Below are 25771 nucleotides of genomic sequence, written 5' to 3' on the forward strand. Positions count from 1 at the left end.
ATGACATGTAGTTGTATTTCTAGGGAGGTTCACGTCAGGTTACCGAGCAAGTTATGGCACAGGGTTTCAGAAGGCGACATTGATTTAACTCAGAAACATAAATCCATGAAACCACTGAAGAGATCATGAGGCTAAATGGGATGCAAAAGCACTGCAATAGTTAAAATTCACTTTATATTATATTTACATCGTATTTATACAACACCTGACAGCTAAGAATTTCGTATTGGTTTTCTCATTATTAGGTCAGACCAAGGCAGCACGGTGGTGTGATGGTTAGCACTGCTGTCTTACAGCAGGAGGGTCCTGGGTTTGAATCCACTGGAACCTTTCTGTGTGGAGAAAGGTACTCCCACAGTCCAAAGATGTAGGGTTATATTAATTGGTGATTCTAAATTAGCTGTGAGTATGAATGGTTGTCTGTCTCTCTGTGTTGGGCGGGTGACCTGTCCAGGGTGTACCCTGCCTCTTGCCCTATGACAGCTCGGATAGGGTCCTGCAACCTTGAAAAGGATAAGTGGAAGAAAATGGATGGATAGACCAGACCATAACACATTCTGTGCTGTTATTGAAAATCATGGCAAGACATTTGTTATATCCATAGATTTGTTTTTTTTAAATTGGAGATAGCCTCCATGACGTCACCCATTATTTGTCCTCGAGTTATGAAGCTATGAGTTTAGTGTTTTCATTATTGTCCATGTCATGGGTTGAAAAACACCCGCTGAAGCACACCCAGCATAAACCTTTTGACATTAATACTGACTTTAATTTACAAAATGAAAATCATGTTTTATTCAATATGACCTGGAAGTAGTGACTGAGCCCAAAACCCTTTCAGGAGAATAGACTCAGAGCAAGGGAATGGGAGACCTTTTCCCTCATAGACTTCTATACAGGGGGCAGTCTGTTTGTAACCAGAGGAGTTGCCCCCTGCTGGTTAAAAAAGAAAAAAAAAAAAAAAAAGAATGAGGGTTTAAGGCACTTCCTCTTTGACTTCACTTTTCACAACATCCCCATCCACCTTTTATATTATCCACGATTATAACAAAAACCACACAATGTGCAAAATAATCAAATATGCAAAATAATCGACAGGTAAAGGCACAAAAGTGCTAAAACGATATGTGTCCTCATTACTGTGATTTAAATTCACAGAATGAAGTTGTAGTCAAAGTCCTGGACTGTCTTTTGGGTTAAAAAAGAAGAGAAGAAGAAGAAGAAACTCCCTAAAGAAGCTTGCCCTAAAGAGTGGAGCCTGCGCCCAGCGTGCATTTCCCTATCCTCCCCTCCTCTCTCCTCATGTTCCTGAGGTCCGTAAACAAGAAGTGTGTGTTTCCCTTTAAGGAGCCCCCACCGTTTGCTTAACAGAGGGAGGAAGAGCAGGCCTGCGGAACAGCGGCTGAGGAGGGGAAAAAAAATCCAACGGAGGACGGTTTCAAGTCCCCCCCAGTAGAAACTGTGCCTGATTTGTGGCCAATGTTGGAGATGTAAAAAAAAAAAAAAAAAAAAAAAAAAAGGGAGAGAGAAAGAGAGGGAGGGAGAGGAGAGAGAAGGAGGAGGGAGGCGGGAGGAGGAGGAGGAGGAGGGGGAGGAGAAGGGGGGAGTAAAAACACTAAAGGGGTAGCTATGGAGATGGAGCGTTTTCCTGGCTGCTTTCTTTGACAGGTGTTGAGTGGGGCAAAAGTCTTAAAAGAGAATTCAGCATGTACGCCAAAGGTAAAGGAGCTGTCGTCCCTTCTGATAGCCAAGCGAGAGAAAAGTAAGTGAATTATGCGCTATATGTTAGAGTTTACCTGCTTATCATTGCAGGCGAGGGGGGCAGAGGAGGGGAGCACAACTTTCTAAAGTAGGTACTGTAATTTAAAAGGAGGGTACTTTACTAAAGTGCGCTCCTGCATGCAGTTCCCTCCTCCTCTGTGACCACCTTAGAGGTGCATGTTAAACTTTTTTTTTTTTTTTTTTTTAATTGTCCCTCCAGTTTGCATGTTTCTTTTGAATAGAACATAATAACACGGCTCGTCTGCACACTTCTTTAACTTGGCGAAACCTTTTGGGGAGCCACACTGTAGCTATTTTATTATCTGATACATTGATGCCGCTCTCTTCTGCAGCATCAAAAAGTTGAAGAAACGTATTTTTTTTCGTTTCATTTCGGGCAGAGGAGCATGTTTCTGCTGAGTGTATGCGTGCGGACAGGCTGCTCGGTCTTCCTCCCAGAAACTTAAAAGGTGTGAAGGCTTGCTGGATGGCTGAATTATTTTGTCATTTTTAGAAATAGAAACCGGCATCTCTTTATGGCTCGCGCTGCTTGCTCGTGGTGTATTTTGAGGCGTAACGCCGGGCGCAATCAAACCTGGCCATGAAGCGAAAAGTTTTGTCCCATTCAGCAGCGGTGGTAAACTTTTGCACTCACACGAAGGCGAGTCATGCTGCCACGAATATTTAGCTGCTACTTCTTGGAGAAGAAGACTGTTATTAATAGCTATAGAATGTTAAATTGCGTTTTAAAAAAAGGCCTGACGGTTATTATGTAGAGAAATGTTGGATAAATGATTCAAATTAGTTTATTTTCCGCATTTTTGCAATATTTTTTCACATTATCGTAGATGCCTGTGCATCCATCTATGATTTTGGCTTACTACACAAAGCCAGCGTAACTTTTAAATGCCACTGTATTTTATAGAGGGAAGGCTGCTGCTGCCGCCGCCGCTCCTCATGCCTGTCCTTTATTTCTCTGCTACACTGGAACATTTCTTTACGGGAGCGTTCAAAGAGTTGGACCTTCTTTGCATCGCAGCACTTTAGATCAGAGTAGTCTTTTATCATCATTAGCTATTTTTAAGCACTAAACAGTCTGAGGTTAGAGGAGTGTAGGGAACCCTGCTGAGATGCAGTTGTAATCTAAAAACACTGTCAAGTCCTGAGAGGATGTGCTGTTACACAGCGCCTCATGCATCTGTAATAGAAACAAAATTTCTTTAGAGACTCTCTTGTTTTTTTTGTTTTTTTTGATGCATTGCCATGTCATATTCAATTGATTAAGCCTTCTAGAGATGTAGCTCGCTTATGTGCTTAGTGTAAGCTTCCTCGAATACGACTTTGTACATGCCTGGTGCCACAAGCCTTTGATTTCACTCTGAATTCCCATCAGTTTATTGGAAAATTGAGCAGCTCTTTGCACTTGTGTGTGTGTGTGTGTGTGTGTGTGTGTGTGTGTGTGTGTGTGTGTGTGTGTGTGTGTGTGTGTGTGTGTGTGTGTGTGTGTGTGTGAGTGTGTGTGTATGAGTGTGCTGAGGTGGAGGAGTGAATCCTAAATGAAAACAGTCCCATGTGGTTTTTATGAACAGCAGGCAGAGTGACCTTTGAACCAGCATATGATGCTTTAATATTGCACATGAACCATCAGCAGACGTTGAGGCTGCTTTTACACCTGTTTGTGTGGCTCAGCTTCATTAGTTTATTTACAATACACTGAAAGCAATCTATCACTTGAATTCTGTGTTTTAGTTGCATTTGCTTGTTCAGGGACTGTGGATTATGTTCCATGTGTTATTGGGAGCGAAATCAGTGCAGAGGCAGCATGTATTTCAAATGATAGTGTAGGAGGAGATTAATAATTTAACTCATAAGAAATACAAGTCTTTTGAGAACTGGAAATGATGAATGCTTCTGTGTTAAGGCTGTTTATGAATAATGCAATTTTTGAATTAGTTTATTTTAGTGTATTTGTTTCCATTTATTCACACCTTTCTTTATTTTTGAGAACCTGCACATATCTCCCTTTCTTTACATCTCTGTGTATATTTAGTGTCATTTCAGGGTGTCACAGGCTTATAGGTTATTGTCCACAGCTAACAGATGACGCTTGCCCTCTCCACTCACCTGTCTTGTCACCCTAACCTGCCCTGCAGGGCCAACACATGTTTCCTTGTAAATGTTGAGCTCACAACAGCTGCCTCAATGCATCACTGAATTGGCTCATATTCATATTTACATATTCATATGACTCTTTACATATTCAGATATGAAAAAGAGGGCATCCCGGATGGACTTGTATCCCATTAAATCAGACATACAGTGTGGCATCACAGCTCCAGCTCTTGCTTAGAGGATTATGGAGTGATATACTTAGTTAAGTAATCTATAAATTAATAATATGACTCTACGCTCTTGGTTTCATTAAGTAAGGTTGGAGTGAGTTTTTGTAAATGAGCAAATCAGCCCTAATCACATTGGATTACTTTTTCCCTGGTAATACGCGAATGCTTGCCCACTTTATTTTTGAGTTCTTTTGATTTAGAAAAAGCTGCAGTGCTTTTAGATTTGACACACAAATTAAGTGAGGAAGATCAGATACTAACATTTAAGACAAGAAAAATTTAATTAGTTCAAAGCAATGTTTTCTTTGTACAGCTGAAAGCGATCAGACTATGGGCAGGCCATGTGAGTTACATCAGAGGAAGAAGTTGTAGAGGGGAATATTTATTGATAAGTTTATAATGTATTTTATTAATGACTTCCTTGCCTTGGTTGTGTAGTGACTTTTGTTAAATTCCTCAACTATTTCCCACACATACATACATAATTTAGAATAGACAGGATGTGTTTTCATCTTGTGGGGTGTTAGAAATATGTTATTTTAAGTGATGGCCAGCTGCTCGAGCTTCTCAGGGATTAACCTCACTCTGGAAATAATGGAACCAAAATAATCAGTATATTTATACTGATTTTTACACCACTGTGTTTACTAAGCTTAAAAAGGTCCTGTAACATACAGTGTGGGCTGTAATGCTTCAATACTGGGGTTGCAGCCTGACTTAGAAAGTAATGCTTCACTAAAGGAAAGTCTTGTGGGGGTTTCTTCTTGATGAACCTGTTGTCTGCAGGCATGTGCTGGTAGGATGTGAAGCTGAAAGCGTTGATTAGAAACTGCGGTTTTATTAAACTGTTTAATTAAACTGTACTGTATTTACAGTACCGAACACTGCAGGCTTGTACAGTAGCTCTCAGGGTCACTACACAAAATGTCCCAACACGCAGGCTCACTTTTGCTTTTAACTGTGTTGTGACACTGAGCTCAAAGCCATGCACGTACAGTGGGCTTTTTATATTCCCGTCACAGCCTTGAAGCAGGCTTGAATCCAGCCTGTTTGTTCAGAAATGCAACATAAAGCAGTCACATGAGCGTTTCACACTCTTGTGGATTCCACTGCACGACCAAGGCCTCACCATACAGCTGCCTGGTCGCTGTCTTGAGATCACAGGTAGCAATATTGTGTGTGTGTGTGTGTGTGTGTGGGGGGGGGGGGGGGGGGGGGGGGATCCTTGAAAAATGTTGTTGTGATGAGACGTCTTGCAAAGAGACAACAAGCTAATAATACTAATAAAGGTAGAGGAGGAACCAGCGCCCTCACAACCGGAGAAATTAATTACTCTCTGCACTTTTCAGCGTTTTATTTAATTTAATTTGAATGGGAGTGACACAGAAGCTTCAATATTAATGTCTCCTATGTAACTGGAACCTCTTTGAGTTGTGCGCTGATGAAGCCGGCATCGTAATTAAAGGTGCCATTCACAAAAATGTTGAATAGATTGACACCACACCTTAATATATATATATTTTTTAACTTGTGCTTAGTTTCCAAAAGAGTTTGCTCCTTGCATTTGTTTTCTAATCCTCTGTTTGTTTATAGACATTTTTGTGTGTGGTTTCAAGTGATGTTGGATTTATTTGGGGAAAGAACATCAAGTGTAAAGTTAATCAGTTTGTTTTGAACATGGGTTGCTTTACATCCTCTGCTCCTCCCCTGGCTCCTCCCATGTGTTTACATGCAGTTTAATGGGGATCTTCAGGTCTGAATGCATGGTTTTGATTCTACACAGATGGCTCTGCCATCTGCATTTTAGCCTTTTGAAGGAAGCATAAAGAGCTGCGCACTAACATAGGCAGAAACACTGCTCTAAAAGTAAAGAAGCCCTTGATTTACCCTCAGCACCCTTTGGCTGACTGTGCTTTCATTCAGATATGTCAACAGTCAATTAATGCTGCCTTTCGTCAGCTGCTTTCGGTGCATCCGCACAAATTTGCTAGTTTCCTCACTTGAAATAAAGAAGAGAGTATAAATATTGAAGCTACGTGCCTGAAGTTGTTAATCAGTTTGGCAACAGAGCACACAGAAGAGAAGAGTGTATGTCTTTTATTAGCACACGGGGAAAAGCATCTGAGCAGTGATCGGGCAAATAAGACATAAGATAAAGTCTGTTACAAAACAAAAGATTCTTTTTAAAGTTTCACCATGCTAAGTTACATAATCTCATCGTCATTATTACCTGCCGAGGAAGGAAGCTCTGGCAATAACAAAACTATGTCAGGAACATCAGTATTATCTCTCATCATAAATCATTACACAGTAAATTGCTCTCCTCTGCCTCTTTCACCTAAAAAGTGCTTTTGTGGGTTAAAAAAAAAAAACATCCAATTTTACTGTTAAACTCTGAGGAAGTTTCTACCTGATTCTGTCGGTAGGCAACATCACAGAGTCAAAGCTGGCAGAGTGAGAGCGAGAGGAGGTTTTATGTGTGTTCTTGGACGAGTGTGGATACACTCGCGTGTTTTGTGTGTGTGTAACAATGTGTGGATTAACCCGTGGCTAAAGCCACTGGTGTTTACATGCTCCCTGACGCTGATTTGTTTTGACAAAGGAACTGCCATAACAAAGCCCAAAAAATATAAACAGTCCCTGTGCAGTGGGAATAAGATTTAGTGAAACAGCTTCGCTCTGTCACAGGTGTCTCGAACAGGCATCTACCCTCTCATTCACCTTTGAATGATACATCACCGCATCCACACCAGACACATCCATACTGTTTTTATATGTTGGTCATAACTATTTAATATTTAGGGAACGATATATCGTGTTTTTATCCAGTCACACTTCGCATTTAGTCACTGAATATATGTTAACACATTAAATATCTTTTATTGTTTCCAAAAGACATATGTATATGAAAGGAGATGCAGTAAGAGGACCAGCCTTATCCTCCATCACTTCCTTCACGTACACCTCTCCTCACCCTGCCACTGCTCTCACTGCTGAATTATTGAAACAAAGACATGAAAGTTAATTTGCTAACTGTCTGTGTTTTAGCTCGCTAAACTCAGCTGAGATGCCCTTGTCTCTGGAGGCAAGCGAAGGAAAGAGAGGCTAGCTGGGTCAGCCTGGGGCTAAATGTCAGGTGTGTGTTTCCTGGGGACGTGATGGTGGGAGAGATCACCTTGATATGTGGACGTGGAGCAAAATCTTAGTTTGCTTGCATGATGTTAGCGGCAAGGGAAGGAGGAAGATCAGAGCTGATGTTGTAGGGGTTTTAAGTTTTTGTTTCAGTCCTTCGGAGCTGCTGGATGGTTTGAAAAATGGTACAAATTATCTTGCATCTTAAGAGAAAGAACATGAGACACAGACAGATGCTCTGCTGGTTGGCTTTGTGGCTCTTTTAATATAACCTTACACACTTTCTGTGATGGGCCTTGATATTTAGTCAGTAGTCAAAGCACAGGTCAGATGTTCTTCCTCCCACTCAGACTGATCTCCCACATCTCATCAAGTAATTTGCATCAGCAATTTGTTTTTTTTGTTACATTTCCTTTGTGGACATCTTCAGAGAGAGTGAAGCATCTCTTAGAATGAACTAAAGATGTGGAGTGGGCTGTGTGTGGTTGCGGTTTGTCTTGTAAGCATCTCGTCTTTTATTCCTAAATGACATGTGTAACTGGAGCAGGGGTCACCGGGAAGGAATTCATGTTTGTGGTGTCCATAGAGCAAAAAAGTTGAGGCCCTGACCTTCAGTTTCCCTCTGACACAGCTAAACCCTTCATGCTTCCTTTATCTACCTGTTCTTCCTCAAGCTCTGCTCCATCGGCTCGCAAAAATGTCTCCTCCTCAGCCGGGTTACACTTACTGGTTCTGACAGAGTAACAAAAGGTGTCCCCTGAAGCCTGGATTGAATGAGTGTTTTTAAATAATGCATTGCAGCCAGGGCAGGTGCCCATCGCTGGGGCATAGAGCCCCTCAGATCACACCAGACTCTACCATGAAAATTTCATTGCCGCAATGCTCATGGGAATCTCTGTTCGGTCCTGTACAGTGTAGATGCAATGTATAGGATCTGGCGCCGGCTGCTGGGTATTCACACTGCAGAGACGGCTTTGTTTTTAAATGTTACAACATGTGGCAGTCCTGTCTTCTTTTTTTAAGGAGAAACATATTTTTGTTTTCCTGCTGTCACTTGTTTTCAGGCTATCATAAGATAGAGAAGCTTCTTTAAAGGTTGTGAACGAGCTTATTTTGACCTAAGCCATGATCTTCTCCTGCAGCCTAAACCTAACCAAACAGTGTGCAAACTAAAGAGCAATGCAAGCAAAACTTCAGAGTTTAAAAACACAAATGCAAAAGTGACAAAATGAATATAGGAGTCAAACCCTTTTCTTCTGAATGCAAGTCTCTTGATGTATGCCCTCTTTGGCACTCTTTTTTAACTGTAAGGTCTTCTGTGGGAGCAGAATTACATTTCCCTCAAAACATAACGGAGAAAACGTGAACGTACTTTTTAGGAGACAGGGTTGCACATGGACTCGGCCCCCTCAGCTTAGGCCAATATTGCAGAAACACAGGCAAATGTGTCCATTAGCGTTACAGCGAATGACCAACAGGATAAGTGTTTCAAGTAGTGTTTTAATCCATGCTCATTGCCCTCATTTTAACTTCACCGTTTCTAAAACTGTGAAGTACAATTTCATTGTGATTTACTCACCAGCATACATTTAAACGGTAGCAGCAAAATGTCCAGCTGGTTTGAATGTTCAGATAATCAACCACATGACTTTTTTTAACTTTATGTACGTTATTAAATTCATAACTGTGATTATTATCGTACAGCAGGCTGAACTGGAAGACCAGCACAGAGGATGTATACAAAAAGGGGATGAGCAGGCTCTATTTCCTAAGGGAGCTGACATCCTTCAGTGTTGCAGCAAAATGATGGAGGTTTTCTATCACTCAGTTGTGGTGAGAGCAGTGTATTTTGCTCTGTAGTGTGCTGGGGGAGCAGCATCAGAGCTGGCAACACCAACAGATTGAATAAACTGATTAGGAAGGCTGGCTCTGTGATTAACTGCAAACTGGACACTTTCGAAGTTGTGCTGGAGAGGAGGTCACTGAACAAACTGTTATCCATCATGGATAATTCTGACCACCCTCAGCAACACTTACTGGAGAGGCAGCTGAGCACCTTCGCTAACAGACCGATTAAGCTCCTCTGCCACAAGGACAGATGTAGTAAATCTTTCATACCACATGCTATCACCCTTCATAATATAATATGTGTCTCTGGCAGAAAAGCATCTGCCAGATATTATTGTTATTATGGGATAAATGCAGTATTTTCCATTGTCCCTCCTTCTTATTTAAAGTTTGCATTCCTCTCTAAAATACACCAAAATTTAACATCAAACTAAAATAGCTAACAGTGTTTTCTCATAAGGTGTTTTCTCATTCTTGGTATGCTGCTGTTATAATGAAAGAGAGTTGAAGGTAAAGTGACACATATGATCATACTAGAGACAAAAAAGCTTCTAAAGTAAAAAAACAAATTAATATTTTTCCTGCACATGCTGTCAGATGACTCTTAATTAAAGGTAATAGACATTTTCCTAAACACAGAGCTGATCACTTGCTCTTCACCAGAACAGTCGCTGCATTTGCAATCAATATTAAACATTAACAACGAGCAATTTGCTCCTACTTGTGAATCAGTTTTTTTTTTTTTTTTTTTCCCTGTACAAACAGTCTGTGACTGGGCCAATCAGTGAGGGCTGTGCACAGCAACACTGCCTGCCTATCTTTCATTGTGTCCACATTACAAACATACATACAAAGACACACTACATATAGCTTTTCCTTAAATAGCGTGCTTACATTAGGTAGCTGAAATGGGTGTAAACAGCAGTTTCAGATGTAAGAATTAGAAATATAGATGGTGATAGGCTCTAGTGTCTCGTTGAAGCTAGTTTGGACCAGCTCTAACAGTTTAGCAGATAGTTCTCAAAACACTGCAGGGACATCTTTGAGTAGATAAAGAGTCAGGTTGTTCAACTCTGTTCCGGCTCATTATTGATTCATTCAGTATCACCCAGCAACAACCCAAACATCATAACTCTCTGTCTGGTCTGGCCTTGATGCGTGTGATCAGCATAAAATCTATCGCCCCACCGTACACAAAAGCATCTCCCTGCACTGTGTTACAGGCGTGGGGACGATTGAATGTAGATGATTCCGTGGTGCTGCATTTGTCCAGACCCCTCCAGTGTAGTAAAAATATTTAGTGATTCCTTTGAGTTGGAGCAAAGTTTGGTTTTGTCATGAAATGGTGAAACTGAAGGATCCATGTGAGTCTATTCATATTCATTTGTTGTCTAACTAGAAATGGGTGCCAGTATCTGATAACAGTGTATTATTTACCTGAGTTTTGTGAGTCTGGGCAAGATGCAAGAAAGTAATTGTCTGGTATCTGGAAAAACAGTATTATTTATGATTTCGAGTACATTAGATTCATAATAAGTCCTTTGTAACAACTGAGAAATATGTTTGTTTGCTTTTATGCTCTGAGTAGCTGAGAAGATCAATAGCACTTTAAAATCTGTGCGTTTAAGCTGGTCTAAGATACTTTTCTTTATTTTCTGTCAATTAAATGCTGTTACCAAAGTAGATTCTCATATTAATCATGACCAAAGTTTCATTTAAAGATGTGCAAGTAATGTGAACTAAAAACTCAGGTTTCTGTTAACTTTTTTTTTCTTTTACTCTTGCCTCTGTATTATATCAGTGAAAGTGGATATCTTTAATGTGGTCATCTCAGGCATACAGCTGTGGCTGTTTGCACAGCAGCACCATCCACCTGCTGTTCAAACCTTCTGTTTATGATGGGAAGCCCATCTAAAGTTGGCTTAAAAGGCAAGGAGCAAAACTGACTTGTTTCAGACTGCTGCACCAGGGTTCAGTATCAGATGAATGAGGATTATTTTGAACTGTTTAAGCTTACTTTACTCGTGATAAATTTGTAGCTATGGCTGACTAGCTTAATTTAGCATAAATACAGGAAATAGGGGTAGGTAGCTATCCTGGTTCTGTATGACTTTTGCCTATCAGTACCTCTAAAACTCAGATTTCCATGTAATCTTTCATTTGTTCCACAAGATGACATGAAAAGAGGACATGTTTTTTTTTTTTTTTTTTAATAGGGTTATATGTTGTACTGTGTGGTCCAGATTACATAGCTGTGGTGGTATAGAGTTGTCTAGGAGAAAGGGCAGTGGACTTTTCAACCCAATTGTTTAACACAATCTTGGAGAGTGAGAGGATGCCTCATGAATGGACAAAAAGTGTTCTGGTACCGATTTTTCAAGAACAAGGGTGACGTGCAGCGCTGTAGTAACTACAGAGGATAAAGTTGAAGGGTAAGAGCTGTGGAAGCTAAGTTAAGAAGAGAGGTGATGATCAGCAAGTAGCAGTATGGCGTCATGTGGAAAAGTGCACTACTAAAAGAGTGATAATTACTTTAAGAGTGTTGATTGAGAAGTGTAGACAAGGTCATGAGGAATTGCATTGTGTCTTTGTGGATCTGGGGAAAGTCTATGATAGAGGAACTATGGTCCTACATGAAGATGATAGCAGTGGCAGTGAAGTATGTGAGGGTGGTGCAGGACATGGATGAGGACAGTGAGACACTGGTGAGGTGTGCGGTAGGAGTGACAGATGGGTTCAAGGTGGGGGTGTGATTACATCAGGGATCAGCTCTCGTTTGCAGTGGTGATGGACAGGCTCACAGATGAGGTCAGGCAGGAGTCTCCGTGGGCCATGATATTTGCAGGTGATATTGTGATCTGTAGTGAGAGTAGGGAGCAGGTGGAAGAGAGCCCAGAGAGGTGGAGGTATGCACCAGAGAGAAGAGAAATGAAATCAGCAGAAGCAAGACAGAATACATGTGTGAACCTGCAAGGAGAAGAGGTAGAGAAGGTGGATACCTGAGGTCAGCCATCCAAAGCAGCGGACAGTGCACAAGAGAGTGCAGGCAGGGTGGAGTGGGTGGAGACGAGTGACAGGGGTGATTTGTGACAGGGGAATAGCAGTAAGGGTGAAAAGGAAGGTTTACTAGATGGTAGTGAGACCTTCTATGATGTATGGTTTGGAAATGGTGGCACTAACAAAAAGACAGAAGGCAAGTCTGGAGGTGGCAGAGCTGAAGATGCTCAAATTTTCACTGGGAGTGATGTGAATGGACAAGATTAGAAAGTACATCAGAAGGACAGCTCAAGTCAAGTGGCTTGGAATCAAAGTTAGAGAGGCAAGGCTGAGATGTTTGGACATGTTTAGAGGAGGGATAGTGGATATATTGGACAAAGGATGTTGAATATGGATGTAATAAAGGCAAACATGCAGAGGGTTGGTGTGACAGAGGAGGGAGGGTAAGGATAGGGTGAGATGGAGGCAGATGATCCACTGTGGCGACCTCTGAAGGGAGCAGCCAAAAGAAGAAGGAGAATGTGTTGCACAGTTTCTTGGCGGGAAGCAATGACTTTATGAAGTCCCACCATCTTGTTGCTAGGCAACCAGACTTTTACTTGTTCTTGGATCAACACAGCACACACGCCGAATTCATTTTTTTTTTCCCCAGCAAAAGTTAAAATGTGTGTTTTTATTGGTGGTCACAATTTTGACTGGTGGGAAACTGTGCAGTCAAAATTGGCATGACTTGTTTAAAATCATGCAGTATGAACCAGCTTTAAAAAAAAAGTAATAGTATAATAGAGCATTATTCTTCTTTTTTCTTCTTCATGAATAAATTGTTTAACTCAGTAGTTTTATCCTATGTGATTGCGCCTCACAGATTGCACAGTGACTGGGGTCTTTATGTGCGTAGCTTGTGAGATTTTCCTGTCTCTGTGCTGATGCTCTGGTTGCCTCCAACAATCTAAAGACATGCAGTTTGTTATGTTAATAAGTAAATGTCAAATGCAGGTGTGAATGTGAGCTTGAACAGCTTCTCTGTCTTTTTGTGTATGATTGACTGGCAGCCCGTCCTCGGTGTACCTCACCTCTTACCCAGTGATTGGCTCCTGCTCACAGAAACCCTCTAAAGGATATGTGAGTAAAGCTACTGGAGGGATGGCTGGACCATGTGTGATTAATCCAGGCTGTGCTGTAAAGTGTAAATATGAGGATGCAAAGTCTGTTGTTTAGTCTAAAAAGACTACAATATATTTTCGCTATCAACAGAAATGTAATATTAAAGACTTGTTTGCAGACCCTCCTCAGCCATTTCCAGCAGCTGTGCTTCTGTTTTTTTGTTTTTTTGGGGGGCTTTTTTTTGCTGGATGATCCTAACAGATCTAACTAATTCCTGTCTTTTCATTTAATGGACCAAGCTTAAATAAGATTTAAGATTTGTCTTACAGGTTATTAAAAAGCTGCTAATAATTATCAGCTTTGTTTCTCTTTGATTGTTTAGAAACCTTTCATAAACTAATTGCAGTTTAATAATTGAACATTTTTGCATCTAAAAGAGAGAGATCAGTGTCATCATTTATAACATCTAGAATCCACAAAGGTGGGTATTCATGTCTGGGGGGGTGGGGGGGGGGGGGTCCGTCTTTTGTCCTGTCTGAGGATATTCTTCATCCATGTTTTTCTCAGTGTCTGCACTGCTTTGTTTTCGGTCTCTATGCCTCAACAGTAGTCGTACTGAAACCACAAGGATATGGCCGAGTGCCACCAAGGCTCTTTAGCTCAAAGCTGCAGAGCTTTACATCACACATTTACAACCCCTTCACAGTGTATATGAAATCCATACTGTAAATTCATGTTTATCCGAGCTCCATCTCAAATTGCACAGTGATGATTTTCTGCCAGTTGTGCACAAATGTTTGCCTTTTCTTTCAGTTCTGAAATGATGTTAAATTAACTGTGTTATTATCCTCAGCACTGACTTTTCTTATTGTCTCTCCTCTTGCTTTTCAGGTTAGCTTTATATGTGTATGAGTATTTGCTGCATGTTGGCGCACAGAAATCAGCACAGACCTTCCTGTCAGAGGTAAGAAGTTCTTTTAGTTTGACTTCCTGTTCAACAAGGATGAGTGTGATTCCCCCTCTATTGTATAACTAGGAATGGAATTCACATTATAAGTTGTTATGTGCTCGAGCAGGCAGCTGTTGTTAAAAGCTGGGGTCTTGACTTTGAGAAAGTGTAAAAACATTAACATGTTAACGAGCAGTGTGTGTGTGTGTGTGTGTGTGTGTGTGTGTGTGTGTGTGTGTGTGTTTTTGTTTTACAGTTGCTGAATAAAAGCAACATTCTTTTGAGTGTTTATTAATTTGGGACAATGTAAACATGCTGTCAGTTGGGCTTCTTAATGTGATTACCATCCCTTCATTATTAGCTCTGGTTTAATCAGCTGTTTAATTGGAGCAGTTTGACATATTGTAAGCATGTGTTGTTGCTCATGTCTTGTTCTGACATTTAAGAAGTTAAACCAAGCGTACCTTTAGTATTGGAAACAACTGCAAAATTAACCATGTGTCTCAGGTCTGTTAGTCTTATTACCCTCATATTATGCCCTTGAACTGTTGAGGAGGTAGGGCGTCTAATGTGTTGCATTCCCTTCCTTAACGGACATCCTTCCTGCTGATGGTCTCGTGTCCAGGCCTCTTTCAGGAGAATACCTCTGCTGCTCATTAGCTTTATTCAGCTCTACTTAATACAGTCCACAAGATAGAGAGGGCTTTAATGGCATGCAAAGGTGGGTCTGTATCGTTCGACTTTAATACTGATGTGATTTCTGTCAGGATAGAATCATATAGAGATGCTGCTGCATACACTTGTTCACCTGTGTGCTGCATATATGCAATACTGACCCTCACAGAAGGTTTCCCAGGCAGGGATTAAGCCCTAGTCCCAGACTAAAAGGAAAAATCTATGAAAATTTCTGCTGAAAAAACTTTATGGCTTAGGACGAGGCTTAATCCATGTCTGGTGAAGCTGAGCCTCAGAGTCTAGTTAGGTAGACAGTTTCAACTAGAGATGCACCGATTAACTGGCTAGGGACCAGAATCGGCCGATTTCCAGCATTCTCGGATCTGACTGATGAGCGGTCAGCCTCGCGAGCGGGGCCCTTCCTTGAATGCACAACGAGCACACAGCAACGCAGGCGAAAAGTTGCATGCATGCTCACAACCACGCTGTAATGTGTTGCTAGCGTGGAAACCCCTCACTCTGAGTGAAGACACAAAATTCACCAACGTAAACAGTGGGAGTACCACCACTACAACGAAAATTTTTAGTGTATTTATAATATGAAATAGTGAATTCACAAATAAATGTACAACAAAATCAGTTTTCAAAATAGGAAATCAGTTTAAAGGGGAAAGGAAAAAAGTCTGACTTGGCCTGGGCAAAAAAAAAAAATCTGTAAAAAAAAATGTCAATATAAAATAAAAATCCCCTCATTTAAATCAATAAAAACTTCCAGCTGTATTGAAAATGATGAGTTCTTTAATGAAAAAAAAAAACATACCCACCTCACATCACCTTTTCTGGAACATGGATGTATCAGTCAGATATAATCAGCCATGGTCTTTTTTGCCTTTCCTTCCACTAGCGTGCAGGCAGGCACCAGGGTGGACAGGGCTGCTGGAGGTCGGCCCAGCTGCCAACAACCAGGAGTCTAAAATATGAAGTAGAGATGGTGGAGCAGCACAGAGAGATTAAGTAGTTGAGCTGCAGCGAGCCTTGCTGATTTCAGAGCCCTTGTGGGTGAATCCTCTCCCAGAGATCGAGTGTTATTGGTGAGCCGCTGGAAAGGGGTGAAGTTCTGGGTCGCAGGCAACCCGAGGCACACAAACATGGATCTGCACACACGCTTAAACGGCCTCAAACAGGAATTAAAACATCTACTCAGACAGGGATTAAAACAACAGACACAAAGAAGCACACAAAGAGTCCACATATCCACAAGGCATGCATGCTAAGACTGCCAAGTCGATTTGATGCCAGTTGTCTCAAATTTAGCGCCTGTATCAGTATATATTGCTTTAAGCTTTTGATTATTTCAACCCCGTCTTCAGGTTTATTTAGTCTCGCTATATGGCAAGAGTCCGTCACATGGAGTACATAACATCATCAATCTGTTAGCGTGATGGTATTCTGTCATGTAGTCAGGACCCTTTTCCATACAGCTTCCTTTAGACATACCCACAGCAGTGACAGGGAGAGCCACAGTACGTGCGCAACATTTGCCATGTGCAAAACAAGTCTAGTGAAGTGCAGTAACACTTTTGAATGTTAAAATCTTTTAGCCATTGTCAGTGTGGTTTTGTGCGTGTGCCACACAGTGCTGCAGCTGTACGAGAGCTGTTCACGCCCCTCGCACAGTCTCTGAGAGAGATGAAGACTGAAAGTGCACCACAGATGAATCTTGATCTTACTGTAAATTAGGAACAGAGCTGGTGAGAATGTTATCATGTACATGTTTTTGCTGTTTAGGACTTTCTCGAGAACAATTTAATGAGCTGAAGAACTCAGACTAATGAGAGAGATGTGCAGTTATAACTTTGGGTGTTCATGTTTGTGAGACTGTTGTCACAGCTTTGACAGAAAAGTGACCACGTAGCTCATTCAGACAATAGACTTTATATAAATGGTGGATGTTGCCAATGTGAGGTCACCAATTTGTTTCTAGACTCTGCATTTTGAAGCCTCAACAATGGTGTTTTGACCACTACTGCGTTAGGTTTTTAGAGCCAGAAGTTGCAATATTTGGATGAAAAGGTGGAGTACCGTATTTTTCGGACTATACGTCGCTCCGGAGTATAGGTCGCACCAGCCAAAAAATGCGTAATAAAGAAGAAAAAAACATATATAGGTCGCACTGGACTATAAGTCGCACTTTTGGGGGGGGGGGGGGGGGGGGGTTGATAGAATCCGAGACCCAGAGCAGAAATTCCATCTTGAACGGCAATTTAAAATAATAATGGATTAAAGAACAGGACGAACACGGTTACGCCTATGTTATGCTAACGTAGCACATTCAGCTACATGACGCACAACGAACACGTGTTCGGTATGTTAACGTAACATTAAGTTATTCAGATAACCATAGCATAAAGAACATACTAACAAGTTAACCAAACCATCAATCCATTGAATTCTTCATCCTCGGTGTCACTTCTAAACAATTCCGTACACTCCGTAGACGAAGCGCCGCTTCCTCTTCTGTGTCGCGTTAGTCAGACTCGTCGTCAGCTGCAGTTCCAATTATTCCAGCCTTTCTGAATCCCAACAGGATGGTTTGTCACTGAAGCCCATGTTTTCTTGATCCATCCAATGACTTCCAGGAAAGTTGGGTGGCGCATTCTCCCAGTTGCCGTTAAGCTGTGCTCTCCATCCATCATCCACTGCGCCCACAGGTTACGCAAGACTGCCTTAAAGTTGCAGTTCACGGAGATGTCAAGTGGCTGGAGTATTTTGGTTCATGTGTTATAAATGTCACATATACGTCGCTCCGGAGTATAGGTCGCACCCCCAGCCAAACTATGAAAAAAAGTGCGACTTATACTCCGGAAAATACGGTACTAAGTTTCCAATAATACTAGTAAGATCCATCAACTGCACGGGCAAAGTTAAAAACAAAAAAAAAAAAAACAGAATTTCTTCCACGTCAAAGTGAAGCACAAACTTTTTGGATGGTACCACACAGCAAGCCAGATAATTCCATTAAAGTTGGCACCTGTACCAGAAACACAGTGGAGAGCTCCAGTTCAGTGACTCAAATTAGCAAAGGCAAGGCCTAGCAGAGGGCTATCAGCTACAGCTTCTGGTGTCTGTACTCTGGTCACTCACAGTGGTTACCCTCTTGACTTTAAGCCTTAACAGTATCCAAATAGATGAGTTGTTTAAAAAAAAAAAAAGTCACACACCATTCAGGTGTCATGAAAGTTGAAACTATTCATTGAACTCAAATCTCTGTGAAACCTAATGCTGTAAAGTTGGGAACATTAACATGGGGGTCTGTGGAGACCGACTCAGATTTGGGCTTTTTGGCACTCCTGCGTTCAGACTCTGAGGTCGCCATTTAATTCAGACACATAGTGACAGTAACAGTCTTGGACACATCTGAGCAAACCCAGCAGCTTGAACGTCCATGTTTTTCTGCCTTAATAAAGTTCTAGCCACCTTAATGTAGTTCTAGCAATAGACTAGCTCTAGGTATCCACCAGGTATGTTCTTGTAATTAGAACTCAGAGTATTATCAGTGTGATTTAGTCAAAAGTTGGACACATGACTTCCTCTCTCCAGTCAATCACCTGCTCAGGGCTCAGGTGAACGTTACACAGAATTTGTACTAGTAAGCTGGCAAGGTTAAAGACTGTGAACGGCCAATACAACTGACAACTGACATTTGCATTCTCTGGCAGGTAGTGTTAAGAAAATTTCAGGGCTGCAGTGCATTGTGAAAATGGCTCATGTCTGGCTTTTAAAGATTTTAATTTTTGCCTCTGTGGCATTGTGCAAAGAGCTCAGTGCACTGAATTCACTGAAACACAAACAAAAGAAGAAAATATCTTTGCCACTAATTTAGGGGAAAAAATGCTATAAGTAAATAAAACATAAGAAATCAAATATGTAAAACAAAAGGAAAAAACAAGCTAATACATCATGCCATTTAGTACACTTGTGAAGGATTGTCAAATTCAGGATATCATGCTGCCATTATCCCAAAAAGACACACAGCACGTCTTTTATTTCCTCCGATTTTCTGCATTTACAATGTATCTTTAATGCTTTGTGTATCTTGTGCAGTTATATATTTTCAGTTGTTTTTGTTTTTATTGTAGTTTTAGAGATAAATATGTTTCTCTTTAAATGAGAGATCTCTCGGCCTCTGTATCTCCAAGTCTCAAGCACAACCTCGCACAGAAAAACACACATGCATGTTTCAGTAGATAAGGGACCTCTGTCGTCGCAGGTAGACTGAAGGCTCGCACACACACCTGCTCATCTAATGAGAGTAGTATCACCTGGACTCTCCTGCCTCAATTAGCCTCTGTTCCTTCTTCAGCGAGAAACACACACACACACACACACACACACACTCACACACTCACTCACTCAGGTTTATAGTATATACACAATACACTTTTGTCCCCAAGAGGACTTCGCCACTCTATGCTCTCCTGCACAGTGCAGCACTCAGCTCTTTAGCAGCATTAAATCAACAGGCCCACACCAACATACGGCACATCACATCATTATAGGTGGCACTGGGGAAATCTGTAGAATAGAAAACCTGAAGCTTCTCTTTTTTTTTTTTTCCTGTATAGAGCACGTATAGGAAAAAATAGAGATCTTGCAGCTGTCATGCTGCCCTCATTGACTCTAGTGAAGGATCTCTCAGGTTGTATATGAGACTCTGTGTGTGTGTGTGTGTTTATATGTGTAGAGTCATGTTAGCAGGAGTGTGTGAAGCGGACAGTTGGTCTGCTATCTCTCACCGGATCTTATCTCAGTGTCCAGATACAGTCAGGAGCTCTGCTGGTTTGTGAGGGCAGCAGAGAAGAGTGCTGCTTCAAGACAGTCACAGTTTCTTATCCACAAACTCGGCACTGCACTGCAGATCGCTGTGCTTCTGATCGGCCTACTTTCCTATGCGACTGTCGCTCTGTCAGTCTAAAGTTGGGAGGACAGTTGAGCAAAATGATTACATTATGCATTAAATATGCTGCAGTGTCCAATTTTTCATTTTCCTCCTCTGTCTTCTTTGTTCAACCCTCTTTCTCTATCCCGCTTCTTCCTGACAGATCCGATGGGAGAAGAACATCACACTTGGAGAACCTCCTGGATTTTTACACTCATGGTGGTGGTATGTATACATTGATCTGTTCTTTTTTTTTTTCCCCCTTGGCTACATACTTTCTTTTTTTTTCAGCAGTTCACATGTATACTGTAAAAGTACACTTAATGGAATAAAAGAATGTGCAGAGGTGGAGAAGGACAGTAATTGCAGGGAATGCTAAGTGCATCATCTCACACATGTTTAAATGCTGCACTCCTGGCATCCCTCTGACTGACAAGTGAGTTAACGTCCCCTGGTCTGTTATTTAAACTGTTTTTTATACCTCTCATTGAAGTGTGCACTGCTCAATTAGAGTCAAAATCAGAGACAGATCCTCTGTCCTATGACAGTGTTTACAGTAATTCCAAACTGAGTAAAAAGCTGGCTTCCGTAGTGCAGTGGGGAGATACAGTATGTATCTGTTGTCCTCCAAAATGAGGATAACAGCACATATTTTCAGACAATCTGCCTAGGGAGATGTTGATAGTGTTGTAATGGTCTGTACACATGCAACAGGCCACAAAAAAAAACTAAGTAAAAAAAAAGAAATTAACAAAGAGAGTTGGAAAACCAACTTAGTGGTTTTCTCCTCTGGTTGTGAATACAAGATGTTTAGTTTTCAAAATGCTCAGCGAGAACACCCTCTATCCAAGGCCAAAAAAGGAGTTTTAGATGTCCATGTGAAATGTAGTTTAGACAAAGCTTAACTACAGTGACACAAGTTTTGTAATTTTGCATCTGCACACCACCACAGTGGGTTGTACATCAAATAATCAAGTGATTTAAGTGCAGACTTTCAGCTTTATCGAAGGGGTTTAACAAAACTGTTTAAGAATTGCACACATGTTTCTACATAGTCCCCCATTTTCAGAGGCTAAAAAGTAATTTGACAATTGACTGACAAGCAGTTTCATGTCCAGGTGAGGCTGTTCCCTTGTTGTTTTTTTTTTTTTGTTGTTTTTTGTGACAGATTAAGCAGATAAGAGAGCTTCTGTTGAATCCAAGTGTTGAACTTTAATTTGGTATCTTTTCTTTGGAACTCTCGATACGAGGACCAAAGAGGTGTCAGTGCAAGTGAAGGAGCCATCACTGAGCTGAAAAACCAAAACAAGCCTATCAGAGAGAGAGCAAGAACTTTAGGAGTGGCCAAATCAAGAATCATTTTTTAAAAAGAAGGAATACACTTGCCAGCTCAGCAACACAAAAAGGCCTAAAAGACCACAGAAGACAACTAAAGTGGATGATTGTAGTATTCTTTACTTGGTTAAGGACATCTAGAGAGAACTCTCTCAAGGAGGTTGGCATATCACTGTCAAAATCTAGTATCAAGAGACACTGTTATAAAAGGAAATACAGATGGTTTACAACAAGGTGCAGACCTCTGATTACACCCAAGATCAGGAAGGTCAGATAAAACTTGACTTAGCCAGAAAGCATCTAAAAGAGCCTGCCTACTTCTGGAAACAAAATCTTTGGACAGATGAAACCAAGATTAACTTAGAGTGATGGGAAGAAAAACGTCTGGAAAAGGAAAGGAAGAGCTTTTAATCCGAAGCATACCCCATTATCTGTCAAACATGGTGGAGGCAGTGTTATGCCATGCACATGTATGGCTCCTAATGGAACCTTGTCACTAGTCTTTATTGATGATGTGAATACTAATGGAAGAAGCAGGATGAATTTTGAAGTGTATAGGGCTATACTCTCTGCTTAGATTCAGACATATGCTTCCATTCTGACTGAACAGGAAATTTGTGTTCTCACATACACCTCCATTGGATCCTGTTTAGAAAAGTTCTTGGCTGCAGTGCAATTGTAAAAAAAAAAAAAAAAAGAGAAAAAAAAAAAGATATTTGAATTGTGTCTTTTCTGACAGTGTTTTTTAGAAGTGACTCAGGTATGACTCTGATAAGAGTTCAGTTTTTATTGCGGCATGTCACGAGCTCACTGCATGGCCATATCAGCGGGTAAAACTAAAATAAATAATGACCCTTTTTTCTTTTCTCTTGTTTTTAAGAACGTTGGCATGCACTTGTCCCTTTCACTTCCTTTTGCACCTCAGTTTTAACTCTCCTGCTACCCTCTGGGGAAGTGAGCCTCATGGTTTGAAAACCTCTGCGCTGTCATCACGATTGTTTAACCTGATGGTCCATTTAATGGAACAAGGCTCTGACATGGCTGTCCCTCTTTTCTTTCAGCTTCTTTAAACAAATCTGTCAGATCTCTTAATGCTGGATAAATAGAAGATAGTGTTTTTTGTTTTTTTTATTCTGCTTGGAAGAACAGGGTCAGTAAAATTACGGCTTGACACATACCATGTTTTTTTCCATGTTTGAATTAGAAGGAAAAAGAACACCCAAAAGTAGGATTTCCCCTTTCCACTTTTCAGCCAGCTAATAGAAAATCCAACTTTAATGCAAAGAGGGAGAGAAAACAGGCAGGACAGAAGAAGCTGGGTAGCTGGAATGGATGCAGACAAAGAACCAAGCAGGCAGAGCATCAAGGAGGTTGAGAGGCTGAATCCTCAGCAAGGCAGCAGGAGAGGCAAAGAGAAGGGATAAGAGGTTTGACAGGGCCTGCTTTGTTTGTCATTCATGCTATCCTGCTCATCCCCAAAGCCCCCGGCCGGCCCTGTGTAATAAACCCGGACATGCGGCTTCATTCATTCATCCTCCCTGGCCCCAGTGTGTGTTGTGATTGTGTAGTCTGTTGACACAGTTCATAATGGTCCTTAAAGAACCTGGCTTCTCTCAACCTGACAGCTCTCAATTGGATCACTACCAGTAATACTGACAGAATGACATACACAAACATACAGTGCAGCCTAAGTTTGCTCTTGCCTGAACCAATAAGAGTGCTCAGGGAACCGTGTGTGTGTGTGTGTGTGTGTGTGTGTGTGTGTGTGTGTGTACAAGGGAAATAGAAAGAGAAACTGAGCACTTTCAGTGTGTGTTTTGACTGTATTGATATATTTCAGTACTGTGTGTGTGTGTGTGTGTGTGTGTGTGTGTGTGTTTGCCAGAGAGAGCAGTTGGAGAGTAGGCTGATAATTAGCCATGCAGAGCAGGGCAGGGCTCAAGTGTAGTATGACCTAGCTAAGGGGCGTCTGTCTGGGCCACGCAGCACGTGGACACGGATACTCTGTAGTACTAGGGTCTGGAGGGGGTCGACTGCAGGAGGAGAAAGAGGGCGGAGCCCCCTGTCCACCCTTAAACCAGCCAGCAAACACTCCCCCTCAACCTCCAGCCTCCCCCAAAACAAAGGCTCCAGATGGTAGGAAAGCCACCAGCCTCCCTCATCCCTCACCCTTCTCTCCCCCTCCCTCAACCTTTGTCTGGAGGCCTGTCCCTTTGTTTGCGGAAGAGAGACCCCCGAATGGATTAACTCTTTGCATTCCAGCCTCTTTTGTGTTAAAAAGCCAAATCTAAGACCCCGACCCCACAGCCACCCCAGCCCTACCCCCACTGTCTCCCCCTTTTAGTGTCTCATTGGGGTTTTCTTCCCCCTGTCTTTGCCTCTGTGGCTGTTTCCTGTAGGGCACTGTTGGTGGGTGGGGAGGGGGCTTCACAATAAGAGTATGGCTCTAAGAGGGGGGGGGGGGGGGGGGGGGGGGGATGCCGGGGGTGGAAGGGGGAGGCTGGTAGCGGGGGTCACTCATCCACGTCTGTTGTTATGGGTGGACGGATAAAGAAAAGGCTCAGCGAGGGCTGCAGGTGTTGATTGTGTCATTAGCTCTCTCTCTATTGGCCACTGCTAGTTGTCTCCTCCTTATCCCAAAATCGATCGCTTTAACCAGTTTTCACTGGATGGCCACTGAATCCTCCTTCATCCTAGTGCACAACACACACACACACACACACACACACACACACACACACACACACACACACACACACACACACACACACACACACACACAACCTCGGAACAACAACTGTATGTAGAGGGATCCTCTGTGTGATAGCCTCTAGCTGAAATTCTTGTTTGTGGGAGCAGAGAAAACAAAGTGAGAGTAGCCATCAAATGCTCCCGAATGTTTGGACTGTTCTTTGTAGACACATGTATCAGACAATCTTCTGTATCACTTTCTCTTTAGCCACGTTTTTCTCTTGTCTAACTCATCATTCATTTCTCGTTGTTGCTCTTTTTTTAAGTGAGGGTGTTCAAACTGTAAATATGTGCATTTGCAGTTTGAAAAATTGATTAATATCTGTTATTGTCAGCCTCATAATCTTAATTCCAAGGGGGGATTGACCATTGGTAGCAAATACATGTAAATAAAAAGCTACTTTTGGCTGCTCCCTTGCTCACAAGGGATCACCACAGTGGGTAGCTCGGCATATTTTGATTTGGCAGATTTTTATGCCAGATGCCCCTCCTGACACAACCCCCAAGGGATTTGTGTCTCCTCCCGGGAACAGCAAAGAATACACAAACAGGGAATTTTTCATTTGTTAGGTGAATGCGGTGGCAAATACATGTAAATATAATCCATTATTAGTACTAATGCTTGATTTATAGTAGCACTAGTAGAGAAATCTACCGCATGTCACAGCGACAGAGATCTCAATAACTGTGATAGGTCAGTTTGATAGTAATATGAAGTATAAGCACAGAATATTGATTAGCACAAGAATGTATCTAGTTTGTTTGTTAATGCAGTAGCTAGTATTCTGCTGGTATAGACATGTGCCATCTTTCTCATTTTAATAGCTCTGCCAATCCGTGTATAGACTCAAAGTTTGTTTGGTCAACAAGATTATATTAGTTTCACTTGTGATTGCAAAGCCATGCATACACACCAGGACACTTATAAATCTAAGCAACGACATCACCCACTAGCATGAGGATTCAACACTTTACTGTGAATACACTTAATACAGTCAAATCAGTGAAAACTTTATTGTTATTATTGGTTGAAAGTATGTCATTTTTGTCTGTTTACTGCTACAGCTACAGTTAGTAGGATTTAGTTTACACAGTTGGATAAACAGTTGCACATTGGAGATATTTCCCTCTTCTTTCAATTATTTCATCATGGTGTGAATACACTATATTTAAATACAAATTCAAGAGAAATCTGGTAATTTGCAGTCACTTTACTTTCTGAAGTTATCAGTAAGTTATCACTAAAGGGGTTAAATTCAGAAGAATTATTGCTTGGTCACACCACCGTTTATGTAAAGCTCCAGTCACACAGGCCTAGAAACTAGACCATCTGGCAACCACCAGTTGCTAGGGAAAAAAATGTGTATTCCTTGATCGGTTGGTGCCTAGTTGCTGGCAGTCATTAAGTAAAATTGGTCACAAAGTGCTATACGCTGCTTCACCAAAGACCTCACAATTGTTTTGGTCATGAGCAAATTGCTCTGGTTACCTGTAGTTTACATGGAAGATGCCAACTTGTCTGCAAACACTTGTCAACTATTCTCTGAGTAGAGTGAAACTGTGAAAAGTATGACAAAAAACTGGAAAAAGAGATCATTTGCCTTCAAAGTAAAAGTTTTAGGAAATACGTTGGTTTCAGTGGCGATGCACAACTTTTACTTTGAAGGTGAAGGTTCTCCATTTCCAGATTGTATCACACTTCAAGTTTTACTTGTCGAAGGCGTTTGCAGACGAGTCGGCGTCTTCCAAGCAAACTGTGGGCCACTGCGGCAATCTGGTAGCAACCAAAGCAATCACAAGAAGGTTTTTGGTGCAGCACCCTCTTTGTGACCTAGCGGCTGCCAGCAACCTCGAGGAACCACGTGCCAAGTAGTTTGGGAATATACATTTTTCCTTAGTGACCAGTGGTTGCCAGATAATTGCCAACTGTTTTCTAAG

General features: G+C 41.5%; 1 protein-coding gene across 1 annotated transcript in view; it reads left to right on the forward strand.

Moving 5' to 3' along the window:
- The first annotated feature begins 1611 nt into the window (after positions 1-1611).
- ssbp4 (single stranded DNA binding protein 4) overlaps positions 1612-25771 on the forward strand; it is a 101890-nt gene continuing 77730 nt past the window's right edge. The window contains exons 1-3 of the mRNA XM_030726659.1: positions 1612-1762; positions 14076-14148; positions 19911-19972. Of these exons, the coding sequence (XP_030582519.1) occupies positions 1707-1762; positions 14076-14148; positions 19911-19972 (191 nt within the window). The 5' untranslated portion in view covers positions 1612-1706. The remainder of the gene's footprint in view (positions 1763-14075; positions 14149-19910; positions 19973-25771) is intronic.

The sequence above is a fragment of the Archocentrus centrarchus genome, chromosome 4 (assembly GCF_007364275.1).
Source record: "Archocentrus centrarchus isolate MPI-CPG fArcCen1 chromosome 4, fArcCen1, whole genome shotgun sequence".
Taxonomy (NCBI): domain Eukaryota; kingdom Metazoa; phylum Chordata; class Actinopteri; order Cichliformes; family Cichlidae; genus Archocentrus; species Archocentrus centrarchus.